Raw genomic sequence first — 15,450 nt, 5'->3', positions numbered from 1 at the left:
TTCCTTCTCTTTTGGCCAGGTAAATACTGATCGTCTTTTCTTATTATCTGCTAGGCCATTACAATTATAACTGGCTATACTTATTTCACCACTTACCATAATGAGACACAACTTTCAATTCACTTTATCAAAATATATGTTTGTAAACGTATCATTAAAAAGTAATATGATGATTGAGTGTCTATATAGCTGTACCATGATGTTTGCATTGCTACTAAGTAAACCTCCAATTGGTCCCCACTATTCCACCCGCTAAAAGCCCTCCTCATCCCGAGTTGGGTTGTCATCCCAATGCCCGGCAGACCACCCCAGACCCCCCCGTATCCCATAGCCCTGAAGAGACTGGGATCCATCATTCGAAAAGAGCACACAGTGCCACTCACAGAACAGAAGTAGATCAACCGCCAAATGCATTTCCATCGCCCTCACCTCCATTTGTATTATATGTAGCCATATAAATAATATATATATATATATATATATTATTTTTTTTAAATCCTGTTTCTTATTTTCCATAATTAGCTATTAATATTTCTAGTAATGTAGGCAAAAGAAAGGTCTTGATTTACGAATGCATATACAGCTGCAGCTGAATGAGAAGGCCTGCAAAACTGTGTCAAAAAAATGAGCAGAAATGGGGAGATTTTATTAACCATTGTCACGTCCTAGATGATGGAGGTCAGATATACTTCCTTCCCCTGAAACATCCACAACACCGTAGTGACCATTTTCCCAAGCATCTCCATGCAGTCAGACCTTTGATTTTGTGCTACCAGGGCCATAATAATATGCCCCCTTTCTGAATGTCTGAGTGTGACCCCCTCCCCATGTGTTACTGCAGCCAGAACTGCCACTGCCTGGTTAGGGGCACCCCACCGGAATCCCCACCGGCTAGGTACAAGGTCGTCAAGGTTCTCATTAGAAGCTTTGAGAATTTCCTTGTATATTATGCTCTCCCTTTAGGGGGCTTTGGCTTTGCAGGACCAGCCCTGCCAAGCAGGCTCAGAATCTTGAGGGGGCAGTGCTGCTCTAGGTCTCCAACCACATATTGGCTGCATACAGGCCGCTTACAGCAGGCCCATAAAACAGTTAGACTTCTCCTTAGTATCTGGGTCATTCAGGTGGGTGTCTAGGGTATAGGGTTGTGGACTGTTCCATCAATATAGGATCATAAATAAATTGATTAGATGTATAATTTATTTTAAAACACTTTTCCACCATGATAGAACAATAAATAAATAAATAAGATGTATAAAAATTATATCCCTCATCTGAACAACATTGAAAGCTCTCTCACAACCCCTGCTCACAGCAATACATTGGTTCTGGGATATGCAACCATTTCCTTTCTCACTCAACACCACACTTTCCCAAACACCAAAAAAACACACACCACACCTCCCACACATACTGTGCCTTCTGTTTACTGAGTTTTTATCTTTATCATGTTGAATTAGTGCTTTTGTGTTCCAATTAGTTATTGGATACAGAATTGTATGCCGTTCTGCAAATTCCTTTCGGAACTGGTCATTCATGCCAATTTTTGTGCCAGCAAGTCTTTTACCCAGGCTTTTAACCATTATTTTATCTTTAAAGAAAGCAAATTTGGCAACCATTGGGCGTTCATACCTCTACCCTCTGTCCGAAACGGTGTACACGTTCTAGTTGGATTTTGTCGACAGCTTTGCGTGGGATCTGAAGCGCTGTAAGGAGGAACTCTCTAACTACACATTCAGGAACTTCTCCTTCTTTCTCTTGGATACCTGTAAATACCAGATTATCTCTCATGGATCTAGTCTGTATGTCAAGTAAAGCTTCTCTCAGAAATATGTCCTCCTTTTTAAGTTCATTAACATCGGTTTCAATCTCATTGACTGTCTCTTTTGCTTGTTTGTGTCTTTCTCCAATGTCGCAGCTTTTTCGACACTCATCTAGAGAATTGCCTTCAACTCTTTTATATCCTCTCTGACTAGTTCAAGTATGCCCAGTTTGTCATTTATTGATTTTAGCAGATCGGTTTCAACCTTTACCATTCCCGGGGTTGAAAATATTAAATTGTCTGAGTCTGTAGAATAGTCACGTTTTCATTTTTGAAATAGGTTCCCTTGTCTTACTCTCCGTCATGTTTGGGTGTTGCTTGTTTTCGTAGTATTTGTCGATACATTTCTCTAGTCTTAAGATTTGTTTTGTGTTGTTATCCAGATTGAAGGTTATCACCCACCAGATTGTGTAGTGCTAATATTTAGTCTAACTTACCGATATTGAATATTACGTTTTTATCTTGAGGTGTTCTACATAGTTAATCTCAGTCTGCTACCTGGACTCTTAGACCTACCTCTATCAGCCCTCTGATGGCGTCTCATAGACCTACCCATATCAACCCTCTCTCTGCCCTCCCAAATGTCAGAACCCCTGCCATTCCAAGCATATGCACTCGCTTCGCTACAGTTCACAGTGCAGATGAGAATAGTTTTGCCCATTTTCCCCTGTATGGACAAATAATTTGCTTCGCTTCTTATGCCTGCTTCGCTCAGTCACAGTTCAGACCAAGAGCTGCCTAACAAATGATGCAGGGCATCTGATCGCTTCCTATGCAGGGCACATGACAGCACTACTTCAGTCGCTAGGCTTAGCAATTCAGCAGCAATACTGGCCTTCTATCAGTAGGAGCTGCGGCCCACCTCCTCCAAGTGTCTAAGGAGGACAGAGAAGCACAGATAACACTTCAGCGCCTCATTCCAAATCCTAGAATGCATCAGCCAGCAAACCATTACTCCAGTCCCAGGGCACCAACGGGAATGCCAAGAAGCCAGGATCAGACTCACGCTGCACCTACTCAGGAGTGGAGGAACAGACACTCTCAGCCCTACCGAAGAGGTGGAGCACAGCGTCACCCAAGAGGCAGAGGCGAACCATATGCAAGCTGTGTCCCCTCTGCACCAAAGCACGCAGAGCCTCGGTCCTGAGCTGGAAAAGGTCAATGGTTACGCACTCTAACACAAGGCTATGGACTACAACTTTGGTAGCGATCCCCACGTTTCAGGGGTGTCTTGAAAACAACAGCTGGCAACCTTGCTCAAAAGCAAACACTCAGTAATCTCCTTTAAAAAGCATGCAATTGAAGAGGTAGAACCAGCGCAACAAAACTAATTCTGATTCTACTCAATATATTCTCTGGTGACAGAAAAGGGCGGAGACCTCCGTCCGATCCTGGAACTAGAGTGCCTGAATCGTCATCTTTCAGCCCTTCAAAATGCTAACAATCAAAACCATCCTTCAGTTTGTACAACCAGGAAGATTGGTTCACCACAGTGGACCTGAAAGACGCATCATTTCATTTTCTACCCTTCAGCCTTTCACTTGCCCCTCACACTTTCAAGTGCATAAGCGCAGCGCTAGACCCACTTCGCAAAGCAGGAGTCAGCTTCCTGAACTACTTACATAATTGGCTAATATAGGGCGGGTCGCAAAGCCAAGCTTTGGCACACGCATCCATGGTCTCAGATCACCTCTCTGAGTTGGGCCTAACAAGGCACTTGGAAAAGTCTTCTCTGGTCCCCACTCAGTGTGTGCACTTCCTGGGCTTGACACTGGACACTCGAGTCATGCAAGCAACACTCTCCAGAAATAGTGGCATCTTTGACAAACTGTCTTTCAACATTCAAACTGAGAAAACAGGTGACGTCACAAGAAGAGTCAGAGGCTACTAGCCCTCCTAGCTGCTGCAGTCCATGTTGTACCATTGGGCTTGCTCCACATTCGGCCAATAGAGCAGATGTACAACAGACACTATCTGTCCCAGAAGGGAGAAACACAAAAAGCTGATAACATCAATGAGTTGCTGGAGAACAAAACAATGGTGGCGCCTAGCACTTCAAACTCGCAGTGGAGTTCTTCTAGTTGCAGTTCACAACCGGGTGACTTTGACCATAGACGCCTCCCTACAGGGATGGGGAGCAGTCTTGAACCAGTCAGGGGCCCGTGGTGTATGGTCAACACCATGGAAAACGGCTCACATCAACGTACTGGAGCTCAAGGCGGTTGAACTTTTCACTCCGGCACTTCCTCCCAGTACTGAGAGGACAACATGTACTGATACGGACAGACACCACAACCGTGATTGCAAACATCAACCGCCAGAGCGGACTGAGGTCCATGGAACTGCACCAGGTAGCAAGGGAGCTACTGCTTTGGGCAAACAGACACCTTACATCCCTCAGAACACCTGCTTGGGGTGGAGAATCAGGCAGCAGACCTCTCCAGAGGAGACCCTCTTCCGTCAGACTGGAGGATACATCCTACAGTAGTGGAGATGATCTGGGCGCAATTTGGAAGGGCCACCACTGATCTGTTCGCATTGCAAGACTCAACCCATGTTCCTATGTGGTTCTCCACAAATGGTCCGGCAGGCCCAATTGGAGTCGATGCCCTATTACACAGATGGCCAAGTGGGCTGCTGTATGTGTTTCCACCAATTTCTTTGCTCCGTCAGGTCTTGGAAGATCAGTCTTGAGAGTGCGTCAATTCTACTTGGTTTTCAGACCTTGTACAGCTGACAACCTCCCACCATGGGGACTCCCTCTTCGAGTGGACCTCCTGTCACAAGCGAATGGCAAGCATTGGCATCCCAAACTCAGCATACTGAAGTTGTGGGAGTGGCACCTGAGTGTGACCGCCTTGTAGCTGCAGGGTTGCCCTCCTTAATTGATACAGTTCAGGCAGCCAGGGCATCCTCTGCGCTAACCCTGTATTCCTACAAGTGGAATGTGTTCAGGAAGTGGTGTGTCGACCATGCGGAATCGCCATCTTCCTGCCCAATTTCTGTCATTTTGATTTCCTCCAGGTTATGGCTACAGAAGAGTCCCCATCTACATTGATGCATCACCATAGGCACACCCTCTAGTATCACAATTCATGAAAGTAGCCCACAGGCTACAGCCCCCCAAGGCTCCTTCAGTACCCTTATGGGAGTTAGATGTTGTCCTACTTTCACCATTTGAGCCCCTGTCTTCACTTGAGATTAATGAGCTCGCAGTCAAGACTGCCTTTCTATTGGCTATTGTTTCAGCCAAGCGTGTTAGATAATCACATGCACCTTCTACCCATCCTTCATGTCTCCCTTTAGCAGAAGTTGGATCTCAGGCAGTGCTTCGGCCAAATCCAGCCTTCTTACTTAAGGTGCTTTCATCATCACATGCTAACCAGCCCTTAATCATAGCGGCATTTCACCTGCCTCCCCACTTCTCACAGGGGAGTCGTGAGTGGCATACACTTGTCCGGTTAGGGCATTGAGTGCTTATCTTGCTGCAACAAGAACTGTTTGTCAAACCGAACAACGTTTTGTGTGTTATAGGGAGAACACCAAAGGGAGCGCTGTCTCGAAGCAGAGACTGGCACGTTGCAGTCACAATCATACGCTGCAGCATGTAGACCAACTTTAGATGGCATAGTAGCACACTCCACCAGGGGTATGGCCACTTCATGGGCCCTGTTCAGAGGGGCCTCGCTGGACTATCCTGTGCTGTTGCAAGTTGGGCAACGCCCATGACTTTCATGAGGTACTATAGACTCAACGTTCTATCCACACCATCAGTGGGCTCTGTGGTCCTGGACACGGCACGCTCTCTCAACCCAGATAAGTGAGCGTACTATGAACCTTGTACATACTTACTTATCAACCATCAGTGAGATGTATGTTCTATTTAAAAAAAAGCCTTTCCACTATTGGTGCTGTTGCCCCCAAATGAAGCCTCGTGTTGTAAGTTCTAGCTTTCACCTTGCTTGTGTATATAGTTGTATACCACAGTTGAAATTCTGTGTTACCCTGTTGGGTAATTATATTCTGTTGCGTCCTGTGGTGTATACAAGGATGTCCCAGGGACTCATCTGGACTAAGTTAAATGGTGAGTTATCCCACTCTGTTGTCCGAACGACCTCTTCGGTACAGCCTCTCCCATAGTTTGTTTGGCACCCGCTACGAAAATGAAAGAGAGCGTTGGGTTACAGATGTAACCTTGGTGCTCTGAGTATCGGGTCGCCAAGCTTTCATGTCGTTCCGCCACCGCTGTGAGGTTTGAGTGACGTAATAGACAGTATGTCATAGCACACAGCCTTTTATGGTGACAGGTCACATGGGTACAGTAAGGGTGTGGCGTGACTGTAAACATCTTTTGATATTAAGTATCTCAATCACATCGGGTGAAGGGAAGGAGTTCCCCATAGGTGGTTTGGCAACCAAACACTCTACTAAGGTTACATCCGTAACCCATGTGTATGTAGAAACCCTTTGTTGTAAGCCTGTAATTGCATAGTGCACTCTGCAGATGGCCACAGGGTGTCTCAGCAGTCTGCTTTACAAGTACAGGGTGTGTCCAATTTGACCTGTTTACTTTGAACTCATGAGTGTTGTAATATCCAATCCTTCAGGGCCTCAACAGGTTGACTCCTTGATGCTGAAGATGCTTGTAACCACAGAGACTGAACAAGCAACACGAGATCCAGGACCAGACAACAAGGATGAAACCTTCTAACTAACATCTATCTCCTTATCATTTTTTAGGTTATTCAGATCATTTATGGTATCTTATGGTATGACTACAATACATGCAGTATATGTTTGCTAATCTAATAGATGCGGTAAAGAGGTCAAATGGAAGCATATTGTGGAGGATAGGAGGAGGACGCCGGATTGGTGCATATTCAACGAATCGGATATTCTTAAAATCTGTCAAATCCGGTTCCGGTGGCATGCATTGAAATGCGTGGCTTTTCTTTTGCAAAATAAATATTTTCAAATAATTGTTTACATATAACATCACATTAAGGTGTGGGACATTTACTGTATTACAAGGAACAATAGCAGGTCTGTTTCGCTCCAGTAGCTGGCATATTCTGTCCATTCACAATTCACCTATGGGAACATGGCGGCTCTTAACACCCGACAACAGAAGGAGTTGGCCACTACTATCCGAGAAATTGATCATGACAACATTACCTCTGCCTTCGACTTGCAATTAAAAACTGATAAATGAATCTCTTGCACTGCTCTTGCACTGCTAAAGTGGATACCTACTCAACTAAAGTGGAAAGTTTAGAGACAGTGGCCAATCTGACAGAAGGGCGACTCCATGACCTGAAATAAATGTCCTAAAAATGAAAACAGAATAACTCAAAAAATAAATTAAATGTGGGGGTCACAGGACTTGAAACTGGTGTGGAAGCGGGCAACCCAACTTCCTTCATGAGCAATCTTTTCTATGAACTGTTTGGACAGGAGAAACTGGGTCCCATGCCGCTGATAAACATTGTGCACCGTACGTACGAGTCCTCTCCAGAACGGATCTTTTGTGTATGATTGTACAAATCCACAGTTTTGAAGTCAAATGACAAATTGTTCGCCTCACAGCGGATTCGGGGGCTCCGACCTATGCAAAGAAGAGGCTCAGCATCTACCCAGATCTGAGTGCTGAACTGCTGAAATGAGGGCGAGCTACAACGAGGTGAGATCCCAACACAAGCTAAACCTGAGATGCGGCTTCATCCGCCATGCAAAACTCATTTTGACCTTCGAGAATACAACGCAGATGTTTTTTCCACTGCCAAGGAGGCTCAAGACTCCTTCAATAAGCACATTAAGGCCAACACACAAGGGGACGAGCCAACCGATTTTATTTTAGACTAACCGCAATTTGGTTGGCTCAATATTCAGGTATGCTATCCACACAAAATCACGTAGCCTAGCCTATGGCTGTGATGCTGCCCTCAGCATAAGACAATGATGAGGAGGGAATTGTTCACATGGTGGGGCGGGGGTTCGCTTCTCGTGGGGAATGACCAATGTGTGGGTTTCCCTGTGGGTCCAGCTTTTTGTTTCACATCCATAGGCTTATTAACACTACAGCTAACAATTACATCGTTAATATTACATGTTTTCTTTTAAACAATGGCAACACTAGCTATTCTCTCTTGGAATTTGAAAGGCCTAAACTCACCTATTAAATGTTCCAGCAGTCGATATCTTAGCAAGAAACCGTATCAATATAGCAATTTTATATATAGCACATTTAGTATATGTAAAGACAAGATTATATCAAGAATAGTCTGATGGGTGTCAATAGTAGCCTATCACCCGTGAATGATATATTATCACCTGTGAATGATATATTATCACATGTGAATGATGCCCAGCATAAGGCAAGAAACAAAGCCTTTTTTTGGCGACTTTTTCTAATCATAGTCACACATTGTCACACCTCATGGAGCCTATCCCATAGTTTTGTTTTGATAAGGTTTGTTTCACAACTAAAGTGGCCAAATAAATTCTTAAAATTAAGATCATTAATCCACTTTACAAGGGGGGTAGAGCCTAACTGGTATACATTAGCAGCGAGTGTGTTTCATAAATGCACCTTTATCATATAAAATAATCACATTTGCGGTCACTTTTGATAATGGTGTTTTCCCGCTAATGGAACATTCACGCTTATAGCCAGCCTACTGCCATGTGCGCATTGCTGTACTTATAATGTGAAGAAATAGACTAATAGTTTGTCAACATTCAAAGCTAAACTTTCTGATCTGTGTCGTCAGCCACATTGCGTAAAAAAGTTTTTTTGATGCTAGTGGTTGTATTAATTTGTGATCTATCGCATCCCACAACTGTTCCAGACTATGTTTTTTCTTGCACAGAATAGAATAGGTCAACTTTTGTACTATGGGGGATAGTAGATTGACATAGGCTAGTGTTTTTGCTGTTCGTTAAGCCTACTCATCTTGTTGGCTGACAAAAAGTAAATTTGGACAGTTCTTCCAATATCTTCAATATGCACCTCAGAATTGGATAGGGACCCACCCAGTTGAGTCCCCGATGTGTTTGTCTTCACTTGTAGCCTGTGAGAAAGACCGATCATGTGATGGTCTGTGAACTCCGTGAAGCATTTATTTGGGCTGCAATTTCTGAGGCTCGTAACTCTAATGAACTTATCTTCTGCAGCAGAGGTAACTCTGGGTCTTCCTTTCCTGTGGCGGTCCTCATGGGAGCTAGTTTCATCATAGCGCTTGATGTTTTTTGCAACTGCACCTGAAGAAACTTTCAAAGTCTTTAAAATTTTCTGGATTGACTGACCTTCATGTCTTAAAGTAATAATGGACTGTCGTTGCTCTTTGCTTATTTGAGCTGTTCTTGCCCTAATATGGACTTGGTATTTTACCAAATAGGACTATCTTCTGTATACCACCCCCACCTTGTCACAACAAACGCATTAAGGAAAGAAATTCTACAAATTATATTTTACCAAGGCACACCTGTTATTTGAAATGCATTCCAGGTGACTACCTCATGAAGCTGGTTGAGAGAATGCCAAGAGTTTGCAATGCTGTCATCAAGGCAATGGGTGGCTACTTTGAAGAATCTCAAATTGAAAATATATTTAACTTTTTTTGGTTACTACATGATTCCATATGTGTTATTTCATAGTTTTGATGTCTTCACTACTATTCTACAATGTAGGAAATAGTAAAAATAAAGAAAAACCCTGGAATGAGTAGGTGTGTCCAAACTTTTCACACCATTTGTATTGTTTATTTCCAGTGACCTCTTTATCAGTCTAGCCTATTTAGTTGACTCAGTTATCCCAGGGCTTTGTAGGCCTAAATGTTTGGGGGAATCAAGAACCAACCATTTAGTTGTAATTTACTGATCTGGTCAGATTATGATGCTGCCTTTTAAACGAGAATTAACAATGTTCCGCTAATGTCTGGCAGGTCTGTCTGGCATTAGATACATGCTCAACATTATTGTACAGTGTAAATAAAGGTTTTGCACATATTTTGTCATGACTTTATGGAGTATGTCACTACAATCACCATCAGAATATTAATGATGAATATTTTGATTCTGATATTACAACTACTAGTATGTAGGCTACTACAGTTTGTCTCCTGTCCCCAGTGCACCTTAGAAAAAAGTCCCCTCGGCTGGGCTGTTCCCTGACCACGTTGTGTCATCGTTGATCCTACAGCCTCTCATTTTCCATTAGTCAGCTTTAAAGTTTCCCTACTCTCTCGTCCGCACTACGAGCGGCTGATATCCGTTTCCTTCCACACTGGACGGACTAGCTAGCGAAGATGGCGGCGGCAGAATCTGATCGTGAAGTACCGTCTGCTCTGTGTACCGAATTCCTGAATTTCTCTGCCAAGGACACAGCTTCGGTATGTGACAGTTTCCATGTGTGTATATATTTGATGTGATGTGTCTTATCAAAGGGTGCAGAGCGCACCAATTCCATCGACTATATTCATTTCTATATTTTTCCATCTCGACCTGTTTTTCTTCAATGCGATGATGATGATGGCCTAGGCTATAGTACGGGAGCATAGCTAATGCTAACTAGCGTTCTAGAAAATGGCATTAGCTAACCTACGGCATTGCATAACTGTAATATATTGATTGGAATCGATACTACACCAGCTATGTTATATTGGTAGGAATGTGTCCAGGGTTATTTTAAACAATACTAACTAACGTTATAGGCTAGGGTCACTTGGCAGACAGTATTTTTGGTATTGCCGGCCAACATGATTTGTTAGCCGCACTGTCTGAACGTCAAGCAGTTGTTGTTCCATAACTAGCAGCAGTAGTTAGCTATTCTGTACAACTTGCGTACCAACAAACCCGCAATATCTGTTGTTGATAATTAACCGTATTCGCTCCGTGAAACCCGCCCTGTTAACGTTAATGTTAACACAACCAGTTGGGGAGAGTGGGGTGTAGTTGGGGGAGAGCTCGGCCGTTATGCCTGTGTCACACCGACAGTGTTAGCGCAAAATAGTACACAGCAACCACTCGATATGTGTGCAACAAAAGTTCAACATTTATCTTATGTTACCATTTCTGTCTAACCGTCTTCGCATACGTTCGATAAATCCAACCTATTCACCACACACAACGCACTAAAACTGCCAATGTTGCAAGGCAAACGGCGTCGTTCCATTGGAAATGAATGTACTTCTGGTTTCCCAAAGCATAATCTCTGTCGGTGTGATGGAAGCGTTAACCAGCTAGCATCGTAGCCCCCTGATCAGACCAACAGCGTCATTGCTTCAATTCTGCATAATACATTCTGCAGGCAAACTTTTTTTCATGATGTAATCCAAAATTGTTCCTGGATATGTGCAACAAAAGTTCAACATTCAACTTTTGCTACTATTTCTGTCAAGTCAATTTAATGCATACATTGAATGAATGAATGTACCCCACAAAACAAAGAACGCACTGCAACTGCCTCTGCAATCACAGCATTACTTTGGAAATGAATGTACTTTTGTTGTACCAAAACGCAATTATGCTGTCCATCTGATCGAGGGGTAGTGATGCCAGATTACAGAAAAGCTTGAATTTAGCTATTTGCACAAACCTAGCTAACTAGCTAGTTATTAATTCTACCTACTAGTCACATATTGTTATTAACAGTAAAACAGATGTTTTCCATTACCCATGGCCCATCCAGTGTGATACAGCACTTGTTGATTGCGAATACTTCCCTAGCTAGCCAGAATGTATTACAAATGTATCAAATTGCCAGTAGTGTCCTTGTACTTGGGCCTTCAGTAGCTCTGGTGTCAATCACTACCAACAGATGTGAGAACAATCCATAACAAAAGCATCACGTCTAATTCTAAATATGCTAAACATTGTGTTGATCACACTAAACGAAATATCAACTTCAGTGGTCTTTCATTTCCCCATTACACTCAGCCTAAGACTACATGTTGTCTACATGTGACATCTGCCCCCCTGCAGGCTATATACCAGGCTAAGAGCTCACTCTCCACATATGACGCAACATGCCATGTACTAGATGTGACTGTGCTAGTTTATCACTGTCATTTGCTGAATTATTATTTGCTAAGATTGACTTTAAGGGTTCCCCTATTGCCTGGGGCAAGTGAACTAAGCAGTCATGGAAGTTGAGCCTGCTCCGAGGTTGCCCCATTGGGCAGGTGATTATATATATTTTTTTGATATATTGATAACGACCTACATGCAAAGAATTCCAGTAGTCTGGTCTTTCTCGTTCCTCCCGTGTATAGGTAAAAATAGCTACGATTTCATGCAAGTGATTCAGTGATTGTCAGAAATTGTGGGTTGACAATTAGGCTGTTATATTTTATAGAGCCCGACCGACGCTATCGGACTATATTGGCCTTTTACCGCTATATTAGTATCAGATGATTTTTTTCCACTGATAACCGATATTCAATAAATAGGATGAAAAAATTGAATCTCATACTAATATGAACACTTGTGGTCATTCTCATGATGTCATTTAATTTAACAACATAAGAAATCGACATTTGAAAGATTTTACTTGGGCAGTTGTTGTTTTGGGTGGAAATTTGAGAATTCGGGATGGAAAAAAGTATATCGGCAGATGCATCGGCAAGTTTTGCCCCCCCAAAAATTGGAATTGGTATCAGACCCCAAAAAACATAAAGGTTGGGCTCTAATATAGAACGGGAGTGAGTGGCTCGCTTATCAAAGCAGCAAGCCCCAGCAAAACAGGCAAAGGGGCATGCCAGATACTTTCATTACAGGAAACATGAGGCAATTGCACTTACTGACCATGGTTTTAACCTCCTAATAAAAAAAATAGGCCTTTTGGAGTGAGTGACCATGCAGAATGTGCAGCTCACGCCGATGCAACCAGTGTGATTTAAAAAGTCAAAGGGCCGCAAAATGCGACTAAGTGGTTGCAGTCTGGAGCCCTGCCTATAGGCTAACACATATGTATGTTCATCGTTCAAGATTCAGCTCTGCTCATCATACAATAAAGACCACCCCATATAACTAAGTCAAATTCATACAAGTTGGACCTGGACTGTGTTCAATGTCCTGAGGTCTGAAAAGCTAACAACAGGTTTGTTGTAGTGTTCATGTCTCACTGTTAACCCCCCTCTACACAGAAATGGCTCCAAGTGACCGACCTGTACAAGGAGGTATACCAGCACCTGGCCCGCTATGTACCCAAGATCTACTGCCTGGGGCCCAACCTGAACCCCCAGAGTGAGGACCTGCTGGCCCAGCTGCTGCTGCAAGCCCCTCTAGAGTGGTACCTGTGTGGGGAGGACCCTTCCACGGGCCTTGCCAAGCTGGAGCAGAACAACCAGCCATCACAGCTCTGTGGACACGTCTTCAGAGTGGGAGAGCCCACCTACTCATGCAGGTGGGTGTAGTTGAGGTCTCGTTAGACAGGCAGACAGAAAGACAGACACACATACGTATGCTAGCTGTCCTTTCCTGTGAATTGGGTCAGATTGGTCCTGTGTTAAGTCTCAGGTCAAACCGTAAGCTTCCTGGTAAGCGGTGCTGTCTCGATAAGGTCGAGGTCACTTCCGTTTACAGGATCAGCTTGACCATACTAGCTAATTCCATACACACCCAAGTGTGTTTTCAATGGAAAGCCATTGCAATGCACTCCCATGCTTATTGTACTGTATGTGCCTAATTGAACATCCATTCCATGAGTATTGTTTCTATTTTTCCTGAACAACTCCTCCTTTGTATTGGCATTGAGTAAGAGGGTAGCATGGGATCAAGACATGACCTGGTGGAACCCTGGAAGACAATGTTAGGTACTGTTGCTGTCCCTCCTGCTTCTCTCACAATCTAGCTCTCTCTCCTGCAGGGAATGTGCTGCAGACCCCACTTGTGTGCTTTGTATGCAGTGTTTCCTGGGCAGTGTGCATAAAGAACATCGCTACAGGGTAAGAAGGACCACACAACCTCTATCATACACTCAAGGGTTCAGTATAAGCAGGCCAACAGCCCAAACAATGGCTAGTAGTGCTGAGCCATTAACTGTCATTTTGTTTATGAAACAACTAATTGACCCACGTTGGTTCAATAACTTGATTTCCATTTATTTAAGAAATAAATATTGGTGAGCCCAACGTGCCGTTTCTCTACAGAGAAATCATTCACGAGAGAAGTCGAGAACTATGTGGGACTCTGGGCGGAAGGGAGTTGTAGTTTTCATTAAGCAAATATTCAACCTAGTTCACCGCATAGCCATGGTAATTAACAACAATGCCCATAATCCATTGCGCCTGTTTTTTATAGCTCGGACAGAGACGGATCAGAGAGGAAGAGGCAAAGCGAGAGGTTTCACTCTAGCCAAAATCTGTCCAAAATAAAGTCCAATACATTTCTATGGGCTTATTTTGGACCTAAGCTTGTCACCTGCTTTTGGGACAACGACTTCCATTGTTAGGGCAGAGGCATGAGTATCTCATCATTATATACAACTCTTTGGAAGGATACACTTTTACGCCTGCTACGTTAGGTTATATGCACACAGACCGCATGAGAGAGAAATGTACACAACGACGAGAGGGACAGAGACGGTTTGTGAAAGAATGCCTTATTTACTTTGAAGAGCTAGTCAAATGTATTTTGGCAGACAGCTCTGCAGCAAACTTAGGCAGGCCAGCGAAATAGGATGACTAAAGTCAGTACATTATGTAATATACACAACTGAAATATTATATTGCATAGTCATTTCCTAATTTCTTCCATTGATGTCTACCCAATGTGGACCTGACACAGACTATGGAATATTTTAAATGTTTTGGCAATTGAATGTTCACTATTTTTGACTTTGGAATATCCATTAAAAGCTCTAACATTGTAATATAATTATTTCATAATAAAAATAGTAGTAACCTAAACATGATTATTTAAAAAAAAAAATCACCCAAAACGGAACCGACCTCAAAAAGCACAAATCGCTCAGCACTACTGCCTAGGTTTCAGTAGAAGTGCTGAATGGGTAGGTAAGTGAGTGGGTGATTGCCATGAGATGGGTCATCCAGTTGCTGCTCTGAATCCAGGCTGAGGATCAGGCAGGCTAATCCCATTTGGGCCTAGCCTGGCTTGCCACTCTCCTGCCATGTGAGTCTCAAGATGGGTGCACCTATCCTCCTCAGGTCTCAAGCTCTGTTCACCCAAGAGTAGGTACAAGTTGCCCCTAACCACTGATACAGGGTCAGGTATATACTGTAGTTTTTAGGCCTACTAACAGTTAAGGTTAAGATTGGGGGGTAGGGTGAATTGATCAACAGAAAATATGACCTTGAGTGCTTACTTATGCATTCTGGTTTTGTCTTAATCCTCTTTGTTTGTGTTCTAGAACATTCTAAAACACTACTTCAGGGCAGGAAGATGTATGTACAGTTGAATTCAGAAGTTTACATGCACTTTGTTGGGGTCATTAAAACTCGTTTTTCATCCACTCCACACATTTCTTGTTAACAAACTATAGTTTTTGCAAGTCGGTTAGGACATCTGCTTTGTGCATAACACAAGTTATTTTTCAAACAATTGGTTACAGACAGATTATTTCACTTACAATTCACTGTATCACAATTCCAGTGGGTCAGAAGTTTACAGAC

At 43.2% G+C, this 15,450-nt stretch overlaps 1 protein-coding gene across 8 annotated transcripts in view; it reads left to right on the top strand.

Moving 5' to 3' along the window:
• Window positions 1-10,035: 10,035 nt before the first annotated feature.
• The window catches only part of LOC139410838 (ubiquitin protein ligase E3 component n-recognin 2), a 46,168-nt gene continuing 40,753 nt past the window's right edge, over window positions 10,036-15,450 (top strand). For 6 of the 8 annotated variants that reach the window (XR_011634543.1, XR_011634542.1, XM_071156425.1 and 3 more), the window contains exons 1-3: window positions 10,075-10,209; window positions 12,964-13,223; window positions 13,686-13,764. Coding sequence is in view for 6 of the 8 variants with exons in the window: in XM_071156425.1 (XP_071012526.1) it covers window positions 10,126-10,209; window positions 12,964-13,223; window positions 13,686-13,764 (423 nt within the window). In the remaining 2 variants the exon portion in view is untranslated. Of the gene's footprint in view, window positions 10,210-12,963; window positions 13,224-13,685; window positions 13,765-15,450 lie in introns of all 8 variants that reach the window. The other 2 variants (XM_071156445.1, XM_071156452.1) reach the window with 2 other exon arrangements.

The sequence above is a fragment of the Oncorhynchus clarkii genome, chromosome 1, assembly GCF_045791955.1.
Source record: "Oncorhynchus clarkii lewisi isolate Uvic-CL-2024 chromosome 1, UVic_Ocla_1.0, whole genome shotgun sequence".
In the NCBI taxonomy this organism is placed as follows: domain Eukaryota; kingdom Metazoa; phylum Chordata; class Actinopteri; order Salmoniformes; family Salmonidae; genus Oncorhynchus; species Oncorhynchus clarkii.
This window is presented reverse-complemented; position numbering and strand designations above follow the sequence as displayed.